Source organism: Suillus discolor (assembly GCF_016758755.1).
Source record: "Suillus discolor strain FC423 chromosome Unknown F5147scaffold_351, whole genome shotgun sequence".
Taxonomy (NCBI): domain Eukaryota; kingdom Fungi; phylum Basidiomycota; class Agaricomycetes; order Boletales; family Suillaceae; genus Suillus; species Suillus discolor.
Window position 1 is genome coordinate 1 of NW_024541598.1, and position 19,257 is coordinate 19,257.

General features: G+C 48.1%; 5 protein-coding genes across 5 annotated transcripts; 2 read left to right on the forward strand and 3 right to left on the reverse strand.

The window, feature by feature from the left end:
* Positions 1-330: 330 nt before the first annotated feature.
* On the forward strand, positions 331-912 carry F5147DRAFT_660557 (uncharacterized protein; the record flags this gene model as incomplete). The annotated part of the gene is made up of 3 exons (XM_041434678.1): positions 331-410; positions 586-702; positions 753-912. The coding sequence occupies 3 exons, from the start codon at positions 331-333 to the stop codon at positions 910-912; spliced, it is 357 nt and encodes a 118-aa protein (XP_041284275.1).
* Positions 913-2,686: 1,774 nt separating this feature from the next.
* Positions 2,687-3,322, reverse strand: F5147DRAFT_783388 (uncharacterized protein; the record flags this gene model as incomplete). The annotated part of the gene is made up of 1 exon (XM_041442817.1): positions 2,687-3,322. One exon carries the CDS (start codon positions 3,320-3,322, stop codon positions 2,687-2,689), a length of 636 nt encoding a protein of 211 aa, XP_041284276.1.
* Positions 3,323-4,502: 1,180 nt separating this feature from the next.
* Positions 4,503-5,845, forward strand: F5147DRAFT_783389 (uncharacterized protein; the record flags this gene model as incomplete). The annotated part of the gene is made up of 5 exons (XM_041442818.1): positions 4,503-4,745; positions 4,802-5,085; positions 5,127-5,251; positions 5,317-5,480; positions 5,549-5,845. The coding sequence occupies 5 exons, from the start codon at positions 4,503-4,505 to the stop codon at positions 5,843-5,845; spliced, it is 1,113 nt and encodes a 370-aa protein (XP_041284277.1).
* Positions 5,846-16,080: 10,235 nt separating this feature from the next.
* F5147DRAFT_660560 (uncharacterized protein) lies at positions 16,081-17,186 on the reverse strand (the record flags this gene model as incomplete). The annotated part of the gene is made up of 5 exons (XM_041434679.1): positions 16,081-16,146; positions 16,172-16,426; positions 16,482-16,738; positions 16,911-16,980; positions 17,037-17,186. 5 exons carry the CDS (start codon positions 17,184-17,186, stop codon positions 16,081-16,083), a joined length of 798 nt encoding a protein of 265 aa, XP_041284278.1.
* Positions 17,187-17,996: 810 nt separating this feature from the next.
* Positions 17,997-19,176, reverse strand: F5147DRAFT_660561 (uncharacterized protein; the record flags this gene model as incomplete). The annotated part of the gene is made up of 5 exons (XM_041434680.1): positions 17,997-18,071; positions 18,135-18,169; positions 18,293-18,470; positions 18,523-18,699; positions 18,996-19,176. Coding segments are annotated over 5 exons (646 nt in total), but the record flags the coding sequence as incomplete, so codon positions are not given.
* Positions 19,177-19,257: the final 81 nt, after the last annotated feature.

Consider the following 19,257-nt stretch of genomic DNA (forward strand, 5'->3'; position numbering starts at 1 on the left):
GTACAAGCGTTAAGGATGTTATTGGAGACGCTAACAACTGTGCCCAATCACTTTGATCTCATCCGATGGATCGCTGATGGCTGCAAGTAAGTGTGAGAGCAAGATAGTAAAATAAGAGATTGAGATAGGTGACTCGGAAAACGAGTGTGTAAGTGGCTAGGATTGAAAATTCTAATGATGGCCATGATGTACCCGATAATGAGCAGTGCAATCTGCTGAAAGTGACTGAAGGAGGTAGGAAGTATGAAGGTGTGGCTGATGGCAGGTCTGGCAGAGTATGGAGGAAAAGCAGGCTTTGGTGGCGAAGGATAACAATGGCCATATGAAGGCATGGGCGCCAAAGCAGCTGGAGGAGACGGAAAGGGATTTGTGGTAGGAGGAGGGGTTGTCTTTGAGGGGGAAGGGAGAGTGTAAGTCGGGTAAGGACCTTGACCTAATACGAAATCCTTCTTGACCATGTCCTCAAACTCCCTCGGCGTTCCCACTCCAGATACTGACACATCTCGCGCTCCATCTGGTTAATTTCGCGCAATTAGAATATGCCCTGCGCCACAATACTCCAGGATTTTGATGCGAGCATGAAAGCGGACACGAAAAGACGCTAAGCGATGACGAATTACCCATCAGAGAAGCACTTGAGCATGAAAGCACACCAACTCCAGCACCAGTGTTTGAGGAGAAGCCAACAATAACCTATGTCCTGTGTGTCATTTTAGTTCTCAACATTATCTGCCTGCTGACCGCTTCATTAGCCGCGGCCAAAAAGCAACCTTCCATAACCCCCAATATCATCCTGCCCCCGAAGTTCTTGAGGCATCTAAACTGCCAATTGATCATCCAGACTTTGAAGTGGCTGCTTCGTCCTCGCTGTCCATCATTCAGTGCTGCTTCTGTCAGACACCTCAAGAGTAACGTCTTGAGAGCCACAGTCAGAAAAAAAGTGTTAAGATCTGCATGATAACGACCAAATGGAATAATGATTGCTTGCGACCTATATCAATTGAACTCGAGCGCTGACTGGTACATGGGAGTCGGTGTAGGACTTGGAGTCCTTGTGGCCTCGTAGAGGTCTATTTTCCGATGCATGTGAATGCTAATCATTGCCCAAATCATTGCCTATCATATCCAACTCAATACGTACCAAACCCGAAAACATCGGACATCAGACATCGGGCATCGGGTTTCGCATCGGCCAATCGGACATCACGCGCACTTGTCCTACCTATGTCCAGTCTCATTGCGCTAGCCCCACTAGGTGCATAGTTATTTGTTTTCACATTGCTAACATTGTCGACCACGTTATTACATATATTCCCATAGTCCGCAGTACATCATGTCTTATTACATAGGACATCGGACCTGAAATATTGCGCTACTACTTTCGCCTATAGGGTTCCGGATTTCTATGTATCTACTTAAATATTGGACTACCCATAGCATCATCATCATCCGAGTAGAGGAGAATCATCTCCGACGCTTAGGGGTCAAACCCGATATTTTGTAGTTCTTAGTTGACATTGCGAATATCATCGTTCCTTCACCGTCTGTATCCATCATTGTTATTATTGCACACATCGCTCGCTATAGCGTTGAAGGTGAGGAATCTTGACTATAGGTGAAACACTAAAGCTAACGGGGGTTCTATAGTAAGACCAGGATATGAGAATACGACTCGACCCAAAGGACAGCTACTGAGAGAAGTTCCTCTTTAATGTAATGGAGGGAGTCTTCGCCAACTAGACGGGTGGTAACAGGCGCGCGAAGGCACGAGAAGATAACGCGTGCGTAGGCGCGAGTAAGCGATGCGAAGGCGCGCGAAGGGCGCGCGCGAGTGAAAGATGCGAGGGGCGCGCGCGTATGCGGAAGCGTGCTTTTGAGCGATGGGGGAGAGTGTTCAAGTATAGCAGATGCGCGAGTGATGGTAGAATAGTGAAGTATAATCAGATTTCAAGTACTAAGGTGCACTTATACAATTTGCAGTATACTCAGATAAGGGAGAAGGGAAGGAAGTAAGTTAAAAGGAACTTTCCCTCTATTTAAGAAGGGAGATTACGCTATGCAGCGCGCTTCCGAGCGTGGTACCGAACCGAGTAACCATATCAACTCTAAATATATTCTAAAGCCTATGATAGACTTTCTGTATGTAAGCACGGAGATCGGACCGAAGGTACGTCAATTCAGTGAAAGGGATAAGAATAACGCACCAGTAAATCAGCGAGGACATAGGACGGACGGACGGACAAGGGTATGAAGGCCTAAGGGGAGGCGCACGAGCGCGCGCGAAAGGCGCGAGTGCGTGTAAGGCGCGCGAACGAGGCGCGTACGTAGGGCGTGCGCGTGAGAGCGCGTATGACTGATCCTTCGGATAAGAGCTGGAACGTGTAGGGAATTATGTGGGTAATAGGGCCGTATATTCCGCATTGAGAGGCGCAAGTCTCTACAGCATTACTATTAGTTTCCGATAACCCAAACCCGATAACCCGAAACCTGAAAAACATCGGACCCGACACTTTTGCATCGGACATCATAATTATACCTTCAGACATTGTTTCCCGTGCTCAGATTATTGACCTCACATCACCCACTGACCCCCAAAACTATTCCCAGACCGCAGACCCCTGGGTCGAACGCACTTGTCCGCAAGTATAGCAGATAGGCAGTGCAAGACCACAACATAAAGATATCACTATTTAGTAGAGACGGTATGACAAGAGGAACGACGAACATCTTGCCCATTTAAATCAGCCTTCTGATCTTTTCCCCGACGTCCCTTGTTGGACTTCATAGTGACAGCCACTGAGCTTTCAATAGCTGGCTTCAGATGGGGTGCTGCTGTCACTGTAGCAGCTAAGGCAGACTCTGAACTTGTAGCACTTGATCCAGGATTGAGTACCGCACCCTGAGTTGAGATTGATAGCATGACATCAGAAGGCAGGGGGGGTTCATGTTGCAGGGGAGAAGCTACCGCAACAGTATTTGAGCCTGAGGATGCAGTCAAAGAACTTGGTTCAACAATGGTAGGATAGTGCACATGAAGGCTGTCAGGGCCAATGGGGTCTTCATCCGAACTGCTATCTGAATTGTCCAATGCTGCCATGACACAATCAACCATGTCTTCAGGCTGGCCTGAGGTATAGTCCTCCTCTGCCTGAGCAACATTGTTGAAGACATAAGTGTTGATTTGTCCCATGATGGCTTTGATGCGTTCATGGGTCCACTTGACGATGAAGAATCTTTTCACGGCACGGAAGACAGTGTGGTAAGGGATTGAAGAAATGGCTCCAATACCATCCCCGGAGAATTCTTGATCTGGGGATAGCATGAAGATTATCTACCGAATATGATGTGTGTGAGGAATGATAGCTAGATGAGAAGGGGTGAAAGGGTGAGAAAGGGTGAAGTGGGGTAAAACTCACATAGACCTCTGGACGCAAGTATAGATTCGGCCCGAGGGGATTGCTACTGAGAATGATTCCTCTGAATAAAATGTGAGGGGAAACTTGGAAACTAGTAAGGGTAACTGAGGATGAAAGAGTGCGAGAATTTGCGCCGATGCAATGTGAGCACGAGCAAGCCGCTGAAAAGCGTGTTACGATGTGTGGCCATATAGCCGAGAGTTTGGTGGGGCACGGAAGTGCGTGGCTGAGCTAAACGATAAATGCGAAGGTTTTGTGAGCGCGTAAGTGATGCGGCACAGCGGCGGAGCGAGGAGAATGTTTGTCGATAGACACAATAAGTAAAATGCAAGTGTTAATGCGGCCGTAGGAGGCACATGTGCAGTAGTATGCCGAAGGTTTCAGATTTTCAGTCCAAGTGTTGCATGCAAGTTGGTGATAATTTTGACGTGGGAAAAGATAGATACATGAAGATTTGTAAGTACTAAGTATATATGAGAGTGCACGAAGTGCTGTTCGGAGCCGAGTAGGTAGTGGTAGTATGGAAACAGGGTCCATAACGCAAGTAATGAAAATATAAATGAGATAGCATCGGAAATAAAGTCAGTCTAATGCAGATTGAGATAAGTACACACCAATGGACCGGCGGAGGACATGGATAGGACATGGGAAGGACGCACGATGGAGCCGAAGGGAAGTGGATGCGAGCCGAAGTGCGCACGTGAGTTGCGGCCGTCGGCCGATAACGGAAATGGTGCGCGCCGCATTAGCTATAATGCACGGTATGTGAGGACCTAAGGGATGCTGCAAAAATGGCCTCTACGAGGCTACAAGGACTCCAAGTCCTACATCACATACAAACTTTGAATTCTGACTGTCCCCAGTCAGCTTCTATAGAGCATAGGGACTTAGCGAAATTTCGATGAGATAAGTCACGTGACCATGCACATTTCACGCCATATGTGATGAGCAATTGTGGACTGTGAGTTTGTGGAGCATGGATCATGGGAACTGTGGCCGATCTGATGTATTAAAACGCGTCACGTGTCCCGCTTCTTCTTCTTCATCTTCATCGATAACCTCCAAATCTTTTCCTCATCTTTTAACATGTCTCGCTTCGACCCTTCTATGCTTACTGCTTCCCCCGAACCTGAGACGCCGCCGTCACCTACACGCGACCAGCCCGTAATCGATGACTCCATTCCGGAGGAGTCGAACGAGGACCGCATCAACCACGCCTGGAGCCTGATCTGCGAGACGCTGCGTTCCTGCGCATTGACGGCTCCCGCAGCCAAGGAAGAACTGATGGAGGACCAGGAGACTTGGATGCGCGATTGGAGAACTGTTTTGGTGAGTGGCTCGTTTTTGTCTGCGTGTGCTTACTTTTTACTGATGTCGTCAGTTAGGAACAAATGAACAAGTGTTTTGGCCGTGCACAAGATGTGCAAGTCGAACTGACGCTGGATGCTCAGGGTGCGCAGGCCCTTGAGGATGGTAAGAAGGAGTATTGGGTGTTGGAGAGACTCATGAGGGGTTGGACGGTGAAGGCGACTGAGCCGCCACGCGAGAAGTCCGCCGCACCCACTAACGATGCAGGCGTCACTACGACTGTGGAGAAAGAGGCTTTGCCTGCTGCCATGCTGGCCAAAGAGGTCGCCAATATGGGCATACCGGTGAGTACTTCTGTTGTGTGTGTTTGGACTATGGCTGATGATATCTGTAGTGACCCAGTGGCCGCATGTCTGTCACAAAGGAGAAGTGTGCGCGCTGTCAGAATCGCACTGGCATGTGTGACGGCTCGCCTGGTGTGAGGTGTTCCTACTGTGCCGGTGTAAAGCAGGCGTGTTCTTTCTCTAGTGGGTTGCTACTTTATAACTTATCCGTTGCCTCTACTAACGATCCGTCCGATCCTTTTCTTTAGGGAAAGCTGAGCCGAAGGCGAAGCCACAGGCGAGGACACGCACCACCCCCCCTCGAGGCGCCGCGCCCGCCAAGAAGGCGCGTACTGGGTCGATGAGTTTGGCTCGCCCAACAGTTCCGGCCACGACCGTCGAAGGTGCGGAGTCCTCGGAGAGCGAGTCAGAGGTGGATATGGAGGTGGAGATTGTGGAGAAAGAGGCTGATGACGATGAAGACTTGTATGCGGCTCCAAGACGGTCCTGCCGCGTCCTGTCCTACCGCTTCCCAAGCAGTCCGTGCCCATGCCTAAGCGCAAGTTGGACGCCTCGGAGCGCGATGAGTTGGAGGCACTCTGCATTGAGGTAGCATCACTCCAGGAAGAGAATGTGGAGTTGCGCGCTCGCACCAAACGGTATGGTGAGACGTTGATCCATGCACACCAGTATGTGCGTGTGCAGGAAGCTGAACAGCTTCTTGCGTCGAACAAGGCTTTTTCGTCAGTGTGCGGCTGGCGCTCCTTAGAACTTGAGATTGCCAAGTTATTCCATTAGTTATACTTAAAATAGCTGTTCCTATTCCCTGTAGACATAGTGTAGAAACCTGCGCTTGAAGCGCTGTAGAGATACAACAATTGCTGGGCACTACACAAAGTAAGTAGCCAGCAATATAAAAATGTTGTGGTCGTGCACAGCCTAGTCTGCTTATACTTGCAAGACAAGTGCGTTCAACCCAAGGGGTTTGCTGTATGGTATTAGAATAATCAGTTATGACAAAAGGAAGATAGTCCGAAGTGCGGGAAACAAAGTCCGAAGGTATAATTATGAGTCCGATGTCAAAAACGTCGGGTCCGATGTTTTCGGGTTTCGGGTTAGCGGGTTCGTCAGGTTTGCATTGGGTTAGCATTGGGTTTGCGTCGGGAATGTAGTGAATGTCGGGGATAGTGAATGGCGGGTTACTGTCAGATGTTTCGGGTAAAGAAAGGATGATATTGCGGAATCCAACTAAGAACTACGAATATCGGATGACCTCCTCCTACTCAGAGGTAGAAAGGTAAAGTGATAGGTAGGAGGTATGCAAAATATATAGTATCTATGTAGAATTTCGGAGTGCTATAGGCGAAAGTAGTAGCGCTGATTTTCGGGTCCGATGTCCTATGTAATAAGACACAATGTACTGCGGACATGTAATAACGTGTTCTACAATGTTAGCGACGTGAAAATGAATAACTGCGCACCTAGTGGGGATAGATACGACAGGACAGGACATAGGGAGGACAAGTGCACGGGAAAATATCGGGTCCGTCGGGTCCGATGTGCGGGAAACATCAGGTTTGTTGGGTTAGCGTTGGGTTTAGTGGATAAACATCGGATTGAGTGGATGAGTGTTGGATAACATTGGAAGTAATTCGTGACATGTATGGGAAAATAGCTGAATACGAGCCTAGCGCGAGCTCGAGTGCTACAGCACCAAATAGAATAGAGTCCCCAGGACTTGTGACGCGATGTAGAGACTCACGCCTCTCCTTGTGCAATATTGCAGTTTTCACCAAGGAGTATACAGCACGAACTTGTAGCATCACTCTGTATGCTTCCTACAGCTATTCCTACATGGGGCGCAGCTTTCCCGCGCATCGCGCAACTTGCGCGCGTACCTTTCCCGCGCTTCACGATGTATATGCGCGCGCGCTTTCGCGGCGCGCGCTTTCCACGCGCTTGAGCGCCCTATAGCACCAGCCATCCAGAAGCATCCATCCACTGTCCACCAAGTTCCCTAGTGCGTATATTTCCATTTCTCACATTTGCATATTGTTCCATCTTTATTTTTATCATGGACCCTTACTTACATATATCTTTACATACCTTACTCGGTAGCGCTTCGGCTCTGCATGACAGCGCTTAGGTGCCATACTTAAGCGCCAGCAGTACATACTATTACTCACTTACTCACTTACTCACTCACGAGAACGACAGAGGACTGAACCACAACAATACCCATTTACTACCCAGCAGAGCATAGTTGAAATCTATTCCTTGGCACCTCGCATATAACATCTCTCAGCTTGCATCTCTCACCTCTTGTCTGGTGTCTAATCATCACTTAAGCAAACTCACTCTTACTCTCACTTGTTTCCGCATACACGCGCACGCATTCCCGCGCTTCGCGCACTCTCGCGCCTCACGCGCACCTGCGCTTTCCCGCGCTTCGCATTCACCAACCAGTAGCGCCTTCGGCGCTTACTACTAGATCCTTGCTGCACTCACTTCCCCTTTAGGGTCGAACACACTTGTCGTCTCAAGTATAGCAGACTAGGCAACGCGCGACCTTACAACATTTATAGATACAGTCAGGAGCATTGTTTGTGCCTCGCTGTATCGTTGAACCTTCAGCGATTCCCAAGAGCCGTCCATGTGCGTGTCCATGTCCATATTCCATGCCTTTATCTGCTGAGTCCATTGGGCTAGAGATAAAATTGAGATCGGTAAGTAAGTAATTAAGCGCGGTAGTGAGAGGCGGTAAGAAAATGAATACAAATATTTGCGGGTTGTGCGCCCGACTTGTCTTCCTCGTGCGGCTATCACGTCTACTCCTACTTTTGCTGCTGACAATGTGGCCGATTAGTGATAGAATCCATAAGTTTATAAAAAATGTGCGCGGCGCAGCAGCGCACGTTAGAAATGGAAAGGTCTAGGGGGTTAGTTATGCCCATGTGTCTAATGGAATGATATGCGTTATATATATACTTGATTCTTTATTATTATTTTGTGGTGTGATAGCGATAGAGTCTGTTGAATATGTGCGGTGAAGGTACAACAATTCAGATGGTGAGTCTGAACAATGTTGGGTCTTGCAGAACCTAGCTGCTATTCGACCCTAAAGGGTTTCTGGACCAGGCTCAAGGCTCAGAGGAGAGGAAATATGATAGAAACTTGCTGAATACTCAGACTCATACTGGTAACTGGTGAAAAGGTAACTTGATTATGTAAGCTACAAAGTGCCAACCTAAGGTAAGGTAAAGACAGTCTCTACAAGCCTAGCCAGAAATGAATCCCTACAGTGGTCAATGCGCTTATGTGCAGGTTATATGAGAGAATGAGAGAAAATGATCGCTGGCTGAAATCCGGGGTAAAACAGAGAGTATGTGCTATAGCAGGTATATTTTTGTGGTATTCGTGTTATTTGATGTTTTTGGTATTTTTGGTTTTATCGATGCAGGAGCGGTGATTTACGGGTAGAGTGTCGGGTAGTATGCGGGGAGGGGTGTATGCGCTAATCATCTTGCGCGCGTTCTGGTTCGTCTTCTTCTGGTTCTTCGATATCCTCGTCTGCTAGCCAATCTAGTGCTTCGTCATCTTTTCCAGTGACGCTTGTTACCATAACGCGTTCCCCGCTGCGCGGATGATACGGGATGACATGAAACACCGCATAACATAAGAGTGATATAGCACCGTCCAACTCGGCCAGGATATATGAGCCTCCCTTCGTGCGGCACACTACGATCATAGGTCCCAAGTACCGCGGCTTCGTCTTCTTGCTCAACTCATATTCGACCTTTGAATTGCGCACCAACACTAAAGTGCCAGGCGTGTGGTCATAGTTGTGGATGGTATTGTGGAAGTGCTTTTCAAAGTCGCGAAGCGACACGAAACGCACTTTTACTACCTTGTCTCAGATCTCGCTAAGATCCTCAATGCGCTTCTGTAACTGGCGAGCGTGCCATGCAATAAGGTCAGCAGTGGTAAATACGCCGCGTGCAGGCGTCGGCGCTAGAAACGTGGCTTCAGGAAGATCAAAAGGAAATATCAGCTCTACGCCATGCACCATAAAGTAGGGTGATAAACCTGTAGACTTGTGAATGGTAATGTGCTCGGCCCAGAAAACGGAATGAACGACTTGATGCCATTGTAGGTCATCGCCATTGCATGTCTTCATGATAGCTTTGCAGACATCATGATGGCGCCGCTCAACTATGCCGTTCGCTTGCGAGTTATAAGGTGAAATATGTATCGGGTGGACATCATATTTTTCGGCTAACATATCGGCGGCTAGCCTGTAAGCGGGAGCATTGTCAGTAATCAATTCAGTCACCAGACCCCATCAACAGAGGATCTCCTCATATATAAAGGCCACTAGCGACCTAGTATTTTCCTTGCGTAGCATGCGCCATTCTGGGTACGATGTTAGTGCGCAACGCACTTGAATGAGATACTCGAAACCGCCCCCTGGGGCATTTTCATGGTGTCAATATGCACTCTGCGGAACAAGCCGCCGGGTGTCGGTACCATCGGCGGGACATGAAGTTTGCGTGTCTGCCTTATCTGGCATTCGTGACATGTGCGCATGTACCATTTGATATCGTCCATCATAAAGGGCCACCAATATCGTAAGATTAGCCGAACACGGATCACGTATACTCCCTTGTGACCTAGGTCGTTGTGCGCTTGTTTGAGAATATTATAGCGCTTCGGCGGTATCAAGACGAGTTGGTGTTTACCATGACGCTCGCAGCACCATAGATTGCTGTCGAGTACAAAGAACTGCACTGCTTGGTTGACCATCGTAGTGTAATCTTCATCCGATAATCCTGTCAGGCGCTTGCGCATTATAAGGAACTGCTTGAGAGTCAGGAGCTTTGCGTCTAACGCGACAGCGGCTTCCGAATGTGGAATGATCTGTTCATTGGATGATGGAGTGACAACATCTAAGAAGACATGGAGGATAGGTAAGTGATTCGGCAGCGTCACGATCGGCACTAGGCGCGCTGCTCGTGTGATATGTGCCCCGGCGGATTCTATTGTGAATGCACGGTCATTAAGCAGAGTCAAACCGAAAGAATAGGCTCAGTCTAGCCAATCCTCATGATCATCATCTTCTAGTACATCATCCTCGGTGGCTGGTCTCCTTGAGAGACCGTCGGCGCCTTTGTGCTTTGCAGCGGGTACGTGAACAAGATTAATAGGGAACAAAAGAATACCCGTGATCCACCTATTTATGGTCGCATTGGGCTGCAAATCCGGATTATTGATCATATCTTTGATGTACTTTGCATTGACCTCAACCATAAGGTTGGTGACACCGAAGATAAAGATGCGCACAGCGCGCAATGTGCGGAAAAGTCCGTATAACTCTAGCTTCGCTTGCGAGTAACGGCTTTCGACCTCGCTGAGCGTGATGGAACTGAAACAGTTTGGATAGCGCTTGCCATCCTCACTGACTTGGAGCAAAATATAGCCGACCACGACGGCGGACGTGTCAACCGATAGAATCACTTCTCGGCCACTATCATAGTCAATCGGGCGCAATGCCGGCGAATTAACAACAGCGGCTTTGAGTAGGTCCATGGCTTCGTGATGTTCGTCTTCAAATTCGAATGGTACATCTGTCCTGGTGAGGTTAGTGAGCGGCCACGCGATGCGTGCAAAATCACGGATGAATATTTGGAGGACACCACATGTGCCCAAGAACCTGCACACTTGTGACTGGGTCTTCGGCTCTGGCCATTTACGAATCTTTTCGACCTTTGAGTCTTCTGGGACTCGGCCGTCAAACGTGCATTTATGACCGACTGATGACCACCAATGGTGCGGCTAATACAAACTTTGTTGCGGATACTGTCGTGCCGACGTTTTCTAGCCATTGGAGGATGTGGTTGACTACAACAAGGTGCTCCCAGACGAAGCGACGGATCCCCTGCGTTCTCGGGTATAGTTTCAGTAAGTGCCGTCGGCATTCTGGTAGCGCATCTTGACTGACTTGATCGGCACGTCATCAATGAACGGCGATGTGAACTCTGGAATCTTGTGCTGTAAGATAAAGGCGGTGTCTCCCTGGTATACCTGAATGGTGTTAGCATGTCCTTACGGCAATGTGGTTAGCCGATGGGGGTCCTAGCGGCATCCCAAAGGTTGTCAGATCGCGCAAATCAATATGAAGCGCTCGCTGATCGTAACCTGCGTATAAGTCAAGGATCGCGTATATCGTGTAGCCTGCAAAAGCAGCAGCTAAATGCTCTACAAATGGTGGTAGCGATGCATCTCAAATTGTTACCTCATTGAGCGGCTGCAAATCATGGACTAGCTGAAGCGACCTTCCGTCCTTTTTCACAATGCAAAACCATCTAGAGCGGTACGCAGCCGTTGATGGCTCGTATATGCCCGAAGAGATCTTTTCTTTGACGATGTGAATAACTTCGCCGACGATAGCCGGCAGGATCGGAATGTTGTGCTGATTCCAAGGCGTGTGCGGGACTGTAGGTATCTTGTACGGCGGGAAATATTTTTCATCAAGGCGGCTGCGCTCAGCGGTGCACCAAGCGAACACGAGTTCATGTACCAGAACAAGCCATTGTACTAGCTTAAGTTCTTCAGGCCATAGCCATTTGGCGGGATCAAGATCAAGCTTGTTGGCTCTTTCTTGCGTGAAGCGGGTACCTGGAACAAAATCGGGAGGATGAGCAGGTAATTCTGGCAAGCCAGTGAGCGGGTCTTCAGGCAATTGCTGCACGATTCTATACTCAGCCGGCATAGCCGTCAGTACCGTGCGGACTTTCTTTGCGACTGGTTTATATACCAGCGTGTGCAAATCACGGTCATAATAATACCACTCGTTGAAAGCAGCAATGTTCGCCTTATTGATGGCAGATCTGGTGGACGTTAGTTGTGCATATTGTGCCGATTGGAGCGGGGATGGAAGAGAAACAGAAAACTGCGGTGGACGATGCGATGATACGGAAAATGATGCGATGTTGCTCCTTAAGAGTGGTAATGCTTTGCCCTCAGCACGCGCATATTGCGGCGCCTCAGGACTTGAACAGGAATGCGAGACATAATGTGAAGAAGAGACTTGGTTAGCGGAATATAACAACGGCAGGTAGACGTCTCCCCACGGCAACTGCAGATCATTGATACCTAAAAACCCTTCTCCTCGGCTTTCGCCTTTGTGGAGTGCTCAGCACAATGCTTGCCATTGAGACAATGGTCACAGCGCTTGACCCATGGCAGGGTCGGGAGACACAATTCCTTGTGGGTGTTCGGATCTGTGATTACAATATCTTGATCTCTGTTAGGGAGATCATTAGTGTGGCATGATGATAGTTTGAAAAATGGACGGCCAAGGAGAACCTCAAATGTCGCGCGGTTAGTCACTTGTACTTGGAAGTACATTGGACCACTGCCGAAGTCGAGCGGGACATTCTCGATGACACCAAGCATAGCGTCGCGTGATGTATTTACCGATTCCATGTTGAGCTTGTGATCCAAACACAAGCCGACACCCAATGATTGCCATATTGCATGTGGCATGACAACAACCTCTGCGCCTTGGTCAAGGATGCAGGTTAAAACTCTTCCGCCATATGTGACTGCACGGATACAACGTAGCGGCGTGAAGTGGTCAGCAATGACTTTGCCATTGTCACTTCGCATATGAACACCGTCGTACGCGCCGAGCCATTCTTCCATTGCGGGGTGCCCTGACAATTCATTGATGGAGACTGCGCCAACGGTCACCCATTTAGTAGCCGTCATATCACGGAATTGCTTCCTGATTTTGGGTGATACGGCAAACAATTCTCGGACCAGGATATTGAGGCTCGTGTCAAGTAGGTGCTCAATAATGCGCTTGTCGGCTTCCTTATCTTCCAATGCATGGGAGTATCAGTATTGACCGGTTGATGTTGCGGCAGCAGCGGGCAGGTTGATGGTGGTTTTTGATGGTTCTAGTGGTGATGCGGCGGGCGATGATTTGGTTGGTGCCTTGCTGGATGATGCTGTTGGCGGTGGTGCTGTAGTGGTTTTTGGAGTCTCAGCCACCTTTCCTTTGCCTTTGCCCGACGTAGCTTGAACCTCTGGAGAGACAATCTCCTCAGTCGCGGCTATTAGTCTGGACGCGGGGCCCAGACGCGCGTGAGTTTCTCTGCCGACCTCAATGCCATCAAATTGAATGGTCTTGCCCTTGGCGTCGTCTTTGGCGCTTCCGCGCTTCAGATCCCACCAAGCTGTCGCTAGTGCTTGTGCTTGTGCTGCGTGCGCTCATCTAAATCATCCTCATCCTCATCCTCGTCGGATTCGGGGTCAGCAATGGTATGGATAAATGCAGATGAATCAATGTCTACAACAACCTCTACACCTGGTGATGCGCGATAAAACATACTGGCGCTAATGCTAGCACCCGGCAATGCCTCATTGGCCTGTTGATTGCCATGATACCAGTCAAGGTGATCTTTGAGCATGCCGTCGCTTTGCCGGCCAGGAATCCAATTGCCATTGGGCAGTACGAGCTTATTGATAGTGACATCAAACTTACACTTGCCAGCCGCGATATATTGATTGCGCTCGCAGCACCAACCCATGAAGTGGTCCGATCCGCCACAGAATATGCAGCCACTAGGGCCGTAGTTGCCACCTCGCTTCGCAATGTATTCTTGTTTTACTACCACGTTAGGCGCCACTTGTTGCTGCACCGGCGCCGGTGATGGGACTGTCGGTACATACGGTGATGCTATTACCGGAATATTTGAGGGTATGGGACTGGCAACGCCGATGCCCGGCAATAAAAATGTTGTGGCCGTAACAATGTCGTTGAATGGGTATGGGTCCTGCGGATGATGATCTGGGAATTTGATCATTAGCCGGGTAAGCGTTTGCGCTTGAATATCGCTTGGAAAACCATCTATAAAAATGTGGTCATGTTCCACTTTACCTATGCGGTCTTTATCGATAAGCGCTCGCGCGATCTTGAGCAACGCACGCTGATAGTCGCCCAGTTCCTTAACTGAGCACATCAGTATGTTCTTTTGGTTGTGCGCAATGGCAACTAGATCATTAATGGCATACCGCCGGTCGCCCTCGCAACCAGGGTACATCATCTTTACCTCTTTGATATAAGCATCGTAATCGCTGCCCTTTGCCTCAGGCATTTCTGCCCATAGCTCGTGTTCGCCTGTTGACAGGTAGCGAATTATGCCTTTGATGTGGTCACCATGTTGGAGGCGCGCCTCATTGGCGAGGACCTCATACTTGTCGATAAAGGCTAGGAGATTTTCTGTTGTGCCGTCGAACTTCAGTGCTGCAGATTGGCATTCTGAAGGTTGGGACGGTTGACATGGTGATTTGTGGTGCGGCAGGCGGGGGTTGAGATACTGGTTGTTGTATGAGGGGCAACAGGCCGTGTGAGAAAATGGCGACGGCTGTGCGGATGGAGTTGGGCGCAGGCGGTACAGCAGTTGGAAGGTGCAGGATAGTCGAAGATGAGGCGGCGGTTGTTTCAACTGTAGGGATACTTGGGAATTCTCAGTTTAAATCACTAAGAGATGTTAGCGCGCTCAGGTGATCAATGTTACAAGCGTTAACGAGCGCCGGTTGTTTGGGCATTGCGCAAAATGTGCCGGGTAAGAAGTTCCTAGGATTATCAAGCGCTTCGAAATCGTCGGACAATTCGCCTTGTACTGAATCCTTTGGCAAAGGCGCGACTGGTGAAGCGGGCACGTGGTTGCGTGCTACAAATAAGTCCGGGTCGGGGCGGGTTAGTTCTGAGATGTTGCATGGACAGTGCTTGTTTGGCGCCATGAAGAGTTCTTTAATGGGCATTAATTGCATATGTGGGAAGGCGTGGTTGAAACTATCAATTGCTTCTTGGCGCGCGGTGCGGTCCTTTGTAGGTCTCAGCTTCCTACTAGTCTTCTCAGATGATCCCCTCGTGGTGGGCTCCAGTTGTGTGTGAGGAATGATAGCTAGATGAGAAGGGGTGAAAGGGTGAGAAAGGGTGAAGTGGGGTAAAACTCAAATAGACCTCTGGATGCAAGTATAGATTCGGCCCGAGGGGATTGCTACTGAGAATGATGCCTCTGAATAAAATGTGAGGGGAAACTTGGAAACTAGTAAGGGTAACTGAGGATGAAAGAGCGCGAGAATTTGCACCAATGCGATGTGAGCGCGAGTGAGCCGCCGAAAAGCGCATTACGATGTGTGGCCGTATAGCCGAGAGTTTGGTGGGGCGCGGAAGCGCACGGCCGAGCTAAATGATAAATGCGAAGGTTTTGCAAGTGCGTAAGTGATGCAGCGCGGCGGCGGAGCGAGGAGAATGTTTGTCGATAGAAATGATAAGTAAAATGTGAGCGTTAATGCGGCCATAGGAGGCGCGCGTGCGGTAGTATGCCGAAGGTTTCAGATTTTCAGTCCAAGTGTTGCGTGCAAGTTGGTGATAATTTTGATGCGGGAAAAGATAGATACATGAAGATTCATAAGTACTAAGTACATATATATGAGAGCGCACGAAGCACTGTTTGGAGCCGAGTAGGTAGCGGTAGTATGGAAACAGGGTCCATAACGCAAGTAATGAAAATATAAATGAGATAGTGTCAGAAATAAAGTCAGTCTAATGCAGATTGAGATAAGTACGCACCAATGGACTGGCGGAGGACATGGATATGACATGGGAAGGACGCACGACGGAGCTGAAGGGAAGCCGATGCGAGCCGAAGTGCGCACGTGAGTCGTGGCCATCGGCCGATAACGGAAATGGTGTGTGCCGCATTAGCTATAATGCGCGCTATGTGAGGACCTAAGGGACACTGCAAAAATGGCCTCTACAAGGCTACAAGGACTCCAAGTCCTACAATGATATCAGTCATAGGTAGTGCCTCTGAATCATTGACATCAATACATACAGAAGTCACACCAAATGAAATCATACCAGGAGTGCAGCTGTTGAGTTTCCAAATCTTCGCATAGGTAGGCTGGCCACCACGCCCCTTGGGGAACAATGATTAAATCAAATATCTTTTTTATCTTTAAATGACATCTTGCCGCACACTGAAACCTTGATAGCCTTTCAAAGAAAGATATGAGTAATTGTCCTATGGTTGAGTCAGTGTATTTTACCTTTGTAATTATCAACCAGTTTCTGAAAATCTTTTTCTCGTTAACAATGTTATCAGGGTACAGTACCGGTGCTTTGAAAACATCGAAGGTTTTCCCCTTCCCCGCCTCCCATCCAATCATATCTGTAATTTGCTGGATGGAAGCACGGTCATATCTGGCAACAAAGTACTCAGGCGACATGTTGAAGATGCTACCTGAAACAGTACATAGACCATTGAAGAATGATGATCGTGCCTGTTGCATGCCTGTTGCAAACTGTTCCATAAATCGTCAACTCATTTACAACTATGTAAAATTTTAAGTTACATACCAAGTTAAAGAATGAATTTGTTCGCATTTGAGGATGCAACTCTTGATCGATTGAGGCATAGAGCTCAGTGACAAGGGCAGCCTTCTCTGTCAATTTCTTTGCATAATGTTGCGGACTTGTTATATCAACCAGAGGATCAGGGCAGTCTGTCTGAAAAATGACCTTGTCAGGCAGGAACATCTCCATCGTCAATGCATACTTCTTGGCCAAACCCAAGATTAGTTTGTCGATGATGGTCTCAGACATTATGATGGACGCTGTAGTCAATGGCGCAGATGAAGGTGGCGCAGATGAACACGAGGATGCGGTAGATGAAGGTGGTGCAGATGAATGTAAGGACACAGTAGATGAGGCCGGCAATGCAGCAGCAGGGTGATGTCTGATTTGGTGAGCACCTGCAACGTTTCAACTGCTGCGCTGCTAGTGTACCATTGGTTGCATTCAGCGCTGTGTTATGCTCTTCCAACTTTCCTTTCTCAAGCTGAAGTTGCTTGATGTACTAGATAAAATGAGTCAGGGAATGGACGAGAGTTGACGAAAGAAACAAGAGCCTACCGCTTGAAGGTGCTTTGTAGACGAATTGGTGCTTGGTGGTGCCACAGGCTGTGGGGCGTCATCATCTGAATCATGCCCTGAATCTGACCATGACAATGTGTTATCGGAATTGTCGAGGTTTGAATCAGAGTCCAGTGGAGAGTCCAACATGAGCTATATGCAAAGAGAGAAATGTGTGATGTGTGAGCAGCCCAGATGCTGAATGAACAAATGAATCATGAGGTCTTTATATACATTTTCCGGGCAACCCTAAACAGTTTAGAATCAATCTGTGGTATTACTAGTGAATGAGATAATGATAGACACGAGTTGATTCAATAATAACATACATAATACGATTTGACGCAATCACTTCAGTACACAAGTCATTATTAGTGAAATGGATCATGGAAGCTGTGACCTTGAGAAGAAATGCTGGATGAAAGATGCATGTCCAAACATGAGGCAACACTGTTATGACACACTTGTGTCAGTAATATCAACTATGCAGCTTGATGACCTACTTAATGCATGTTATACCTAATAATATAGTGCGTATTGCAAGCCGAGGATCACAAAAAAGATAAGTTCTTTACTCAGGCCGCCGCCAAAGTGTCAGGCAAGTTAAGCTTGCAGAGACTTGAGCCGAAGAAACATGTCTGCATCAACTGTGTCAATGACGAAGTAATCACCTTGTTTCCCAGGATCGCTGGCAAGCGCAGCCCCTCGGATAATTGACCTTACAGAGATGAATTTGGGAGATGACTGAGGTTTGGCTCGTACATGCCATAGTCCCAGGTCAGTATCATGTTTTCTACGGACACCAATTCCAACATCATATGGATGTATGAGCGCCAGTGAAAGATTGGTTTCACCAATTGAGCAACCGAACATGAAGATAAGGCGAGCAAAAAATGGTTGATTGTTGGTTTGAACCATAACACAATCATATCGTGGAGATCCAAAGAACTTGGGGTTGCATCAAAGGAGGTCTTTGCACTGGCGCCAGTTGACCATAGACTCGTAGTTGACTTGCAGATATTTGTATCCAGTAATCTAAATATCATGTTGTGAAGCACAATTTTAGCGAGTAGTTAGCAGGATGAGTTGTTGGCATACCTTGTTGTCAGCCTGCAAATGAATGCGCTTGTCATCTGGTAAAGGAATGTCATTACTGGGGAAGAATGTGTTCAGGAAGGCGTTGAGTTTGATTCAAAAACCAACAAAGGCCCTGTCATCTGCATGCGACTGCTCGAGACTTGCAAATGAGATGTCACCTTGCGCCAAGCCTAACTTTATGTGGGTGCAGGGAGCTGGAGCCACAGAAATTGCAGGATTTTCTGTGTCTGCGTCTTCTGTTGTTGGGAGGTTGGCTTTCCAATTGTACTTGTCCAACTCGTCGAGTTCAGAACGCATTGATGTTGAGGTTAGTAGCCAATGATCATAGCGAAGAATCTGAACCAGTTCTTATTAGTTCATGTTAATCCAGTCCTGTTGACACACGAACCTGTGTAGCAATGTCCTTGAAATTTGTTTGATTGCGGTAGATGTCCCTCACAGGGCCATGCATCTTCTCGTTCAGTTTTGTGTTGTAGTTTTGTGTTGTGCCTTTTGCTAAGATATCATCAAATAGATGCGAACTTGTGTGTTTCTTGGGGAAATTCCAGTCCTTGCCTGTTACAGGCTGTGATTTGAGAATATACTCCTAATCACAGATCATAGGTGAATGGTCGGGAAGTATTGCGAAGCATAACTTGCCTCCATCAGCACTGAAAATCTCGCAGAGCTTGTCTTCCTGCAGAAATTGTATCTTCAGTGTGAACCTCAAATCCAGTGTAAATGTCGGGATTGATATAGTGGTGTATGCATCGCAGAAGCAGATAGCCGAGCTTACTCTGTGAATGGTGGAGGATCCTTTGCGCCGCAAAGATAGCCATCTGAGTCTCATTAGCACAGAATTCAGCTTCAGTTGCAGCTTACCTTCAATATGTCCTCGTGATGTGAAGTATCATTGAAATTGACCACAACTACCTTCAAAAAGAGCGTCAGGTTAGACCACCGTGGAAAAGCATCATAATTCGCATCCATCTGCACAACAGCTTCTCGCCCTAATTCAAGTATCCAGAACTGAAGCTCCCTCCATAAATGTGCCTCCAAAGCCCTCCATGATACACATGCATGCGATCAAAGGAGAGTGCTCAGTGAATGTCAGTGAGCAGCATTTCCAGAAGACATTCTGAAA